The sequence below is a fragment of the Gossypium arboreum genome, chromosome 2, assembly GCF_025698485.1.
Source record: "Gossypium arboreum isolate Shixiya-1 chromosome 2, ASM2569848v2, whole genome shotgun sequence".
Classification (NCBI taxonomy): Eukaryota; Viridiplantae; Streptophyta; class Magnoliopsida; order Malvales; family Malvaceae; genus Gossypium; species Gossypium arboreum.
In genome coordinates, this window is record NC_069071.1 from 1,075,750 (window position 1) to 1,079,815 (window position 4,066).

Genomic DNA, 4,066 nt, shown 5'->3' on the forward strand with positions numbered 1-4,066 from the left:
TTTGAAAAAAAAAACAGAATTAAAATGGATTCCAAGCAAGATCAAATTAATTAAGGACCGGGGCCCCACTTAATAGATAAGTCGACAACAAGACATTAATGTTGTCCTACAACTGCAGAAAAGGCAAGCATCAATGTTTCATTATTCATCATGATCTGATCTTTTTACCCCTTTTTTTATCAAAGGATAACCTTTTTGGGGGCCAAATTATCAAAGGATCACTTTAAAAGGGCTCTAAAGTTAATTTTCTCTAAGGCAAAAAAATCAGATTAGGGTATTAGACATGGAATCAAGGGGGGCCATGGTTTAATAACTTAGCATTTAAAGTCCTTGCTATAAAGGATCATTTGAGATTATATTTTCATGGGATTCAATGACTTTCCTTTTGAAGAAAAGACAGGATCATGAATTAAGTTTAAAATTACTTGAATTTATTAATCGAATCAAAAATTAATTAATCGGTTGAATTAATCGAACTAAAAACTATTGATTTGGTCTAAAACAAAGCAAAAATTAATTGATCCACGTATCGATATAGACCAATTAAACCGGATTAATGTACTAATTAGTGAAGAATGGAAATTAATGAAGTAATTAAAAAGTCAAATAAATAAAAATAAATATTTTAAATTATTAATTGTAAATATAATGAACACAAATAGAGGTTTAAAAGTTGACTTTGAACCACTCCACTGTTGGCTTTTCAAGCTTGAAAAACCTGCTCTTTTGCTGATGTTTCCAAGCTTTAAAAAAAAAAAAAAAAACCAGACACAAACATGTCTGAAAGTAACCAAAATCTCTCTACAGAGATGATGTGTTCCAATTTTTCTAACTACAACATACTCTATATACATCTGGTTCATCAACTTTTACCTTGTACTACAAAGGCTATATTCCCCTACAAGGAATTGTTTTTGCCACCATTGTTACATAGAAGGCAGACCCCGATTGCCACTTTGGTGGCTCGGTGCTAACCTCGGCAACCGCTATTCTTTATTGGAATTATATATTGCCATCGTTTTCTTCAGCAATGCCGTATATTTTGATAATAGATAACCCTTCACAATGTATCATGAGCTTCTTCCAATGTCCTTGTCGGTGTAATCTCCACCTCGAAACGATGCTGCCGCCGTGGCAGCATCAAATCCTCCTCCGATAGGGGTAATTAGAGCTGACAGGCCAGCATTGGGGTTGCCACCGGCAGCTACCCCCAATCCAAGGAAATCGAGAGTAGTTTGCTTAGGACCGAACACTGGGGTTCCCATCATCAGTTCCTTTAATCCTGAACTTCCATCACAGGGAAGCCCGAGTCCAACCCCTGCTGCAATGGAGGCATTGTCAGGGTCCACTTGTGCCTGACCCCATTGTAAATTTTCTTGTGGTGCTGATGACGAAACAATACCGAGACCACGAAGCAAGGATGCATTACTTGCTGCTGCTCCCATCTGAGCAGCTTTCTGAAGTAGTGCAGTGGCTGACATAGCAGGTTGCAGCGAAGGTGCATGGTGCCGATGCTCTTGCCCTGCAGTCCCGAATATTGACGAGCCATGGCTGGTCGAGAGGCATAGAGAAATTGGTTCAATTGATGTAGATGGAGCAAGGTCAGCTCGAATTAAATTGGTTAAAGCAGGAGGTTGAGGAGGTTGTATGCTTGCAGAAACAGTTGAGGAGGCAAATAAGCTTGCAAATACACCACTGCTGCTGCTATTGCTAGCACCACTGCTAACCAGGCTGATGCTACGGTTACAACTTCCATTTAAGCCAGCCGATGGTGGAGCTGGTGCCGGAGGTTGAGGAGGTCGAATGCTTGCAGATACAGTCGAGGAGGTAAATAAGCTCGAAAATACACCGCTGCTGCTGCTACAACCACTGCTAATCAAGCTGACACTAGTGCTACAACTTCCATTTAAGCTAGCTGGAGGTGGAGCCGGTGCCAGTGCCGGTGCTGGTGCTGGAGCTTTTTCCACGACAATATTTGGATCTTCAGCCAACACTACAACAAGAACCCATATATAAGACATATATACAGTGATTTTAAAGTCTTAAACATGAAATCGACAAAAGACCAATAACAGACAAAAACTACTAAACTCCAAAGATTCATCCAAAGACATAATAACAACAAAATAAATAAATAAAATTTGTCTTTGTTTCAATTCAAACTACATCAAAAAAGGGCAAAACCGAAACTAACAAGATACAAAATTCTCTAATTCTGCGTTTTACCAGAACTTTGAATCGGCATATCTGAAGAAGTTACTGCACTCGGAGCAGACACTGGCGGAGATGCAGGCGGTGGCAATGAATCCGCCGCCTGAACTTTTGGATCGGGTTCCGAACTGGGATTCGTTTGAGTTTTAGCACTCTCCACTGCTAACGCATCACAAAAAGCTCTGTGGGTAATAAAACTGTCCCTCCTACAAAAAAATAAACAAAAAGAACCCCAAAATCAACAATCAAATCCCAGAAAAAATAACCCATATTTTTCACCTAGGAATTGAGTCGAACACCTGGAAAACACAGTTCCACAATCACATTTATACTCTCGAGTGCCACAGATCTTAGAGTGAGCTTTCCAATCCGATTGAACAGCGTACTTCTTAGAACATTTATCACATTTCCATTTCTTTTCACCATGTTTTCTACAGAAATGCTTCTTAATCCCCGTGAGATCACCTAAAGCTCTCGAAGGGTCATGATGAACACACGTCGGTTCAGGACAAACATAAACCTTCTTCTTCACTTCCTTGCTCGATCTTTGCCTCAGCTTCCATGGCAGATTATGACCTCGTCTATGAAGCTGAAGATTTTGGTCCCTTTGAAACCCTTTGTTACAAATTTCACACACGAATCGGTTCGTAGCTAACAAAGTCGTAGGTGATAAAGCAAGCACCTCTGCATCTGGATCTGTATAAATAAAATAAAATACATAACAAAATAAAGTACCAAAATGAAGGCTGATTTGATTATTGGATAATTAATTTTTTTTTACAGTACCTGGCATTCCAGGGAGGTTACGTTTCTTCTTAACGGTGGATTTGGGAGGTGGGTTTTGGTTACCGGTGGAAGAGACGCTGGCCTCGCCGGAGACGGTGGAGGAATTGTCAACCTCAACCGGCATAGCTTTAAAAAAATCAAATTACTAGAACCCCAAAAAAAAGGTTCTTTTTTCCCCTTTGTAAAGCTCCGTTTATCTACCAGTCAATCAGCTTTATATATATATAAAATCTTTAGGCCATCTACCAGCTCTGTGCTTTGACCAAAAATTTTCACAGTACCCAAACAGAAGCTCAATGATTAAACCCAAACACTGAACGATCAACTTCTTACGTTTCCCAGAAAAAAAAAAGGTTTAAGCTTTGAAGTTGAATCCAAAACCCCAAAAAGATCAATTAAATACCAAGTAACCAAATCGAATCAAAGAACCCTCCCCAGCAAACTGAATGATCCAACGGTCAAAGATGAGCAAATAATAAACAATTAAAACACAGGAAAGAAAACCCAGGATTATATATGGATAAGTTAATATATATAGATAGATATATATATATATATATATATATATATATTAACAAGGCTAAAAAAGAACACACAAAAAATGAAATACAGAACTTCGTGTGAAAGTTTTAGAGCAAAAAATATTGTGTTCTAAAGTTCTTCAATTGCCGTAGCTGGTTTACTTTTCAGAAGATATATGAATTATTTATTCATATTTAAATATTAATTTTAAGTGGGGTTTCAGCAATTTTTAGCAGTTAGTCCCTGTACTTCGATTTTACATCCTTTTTATTCCTCATAAATTTAGAATTTAATTTATTTACTTTTTTAGATTTTAAAATTTTGATTTAATAGTTAATTTTTTAAATTTCTTCTGTTAGATTCACTAATACTCACTTTGATAGCTATGTAACAAGAAGAATTCAATGTATTTTCATATTTGAAAAGTAAAAGATTAAATTCTAAATAATTAAAGAATATAATGACCTGAAATGAATTTTAACCATTTAAAAATTTTAGCCAACTTATTATCGTTATTAATAATTTTTATTAAAATTTATCAACTTAA

General features: G+C 36.8%; 1 protein-coding gene across 1 annotated transcript; it reads right to left on the minus strand.

Moving 5' to 3' along the window:
• Positions 1 to 611: 611 nt before the first annotated feature.
• LOC108466985 (zinc finger protein GAI-ASSOCIATED FACTOR 1-like) lies at positions 612 to 3,633 on the minus strand. Its single transcript, XM_017767420.2, has 4 exons — positions 2,998 to 3,633; positions 2,511 to 2,907; positions 2,227 to 2,417; positions 612 to 1,993 (listed from the first exon to the last, which is right to left on the minus strand). Exons 1-4 carry the CDS (start codon positions 3,119 to 3,121, stop codon positions 1,071 to 1,073), a joined length of 1,635 nt encoding a protein of 544 aa, XP_017622909.1. The 5' UTR covers positions 3,122 to 3,633; the 3' UTR covers positions 612 to 1,070.
• Positions 3,634 to 4,066: the final 433 nt, after the last annotated feature.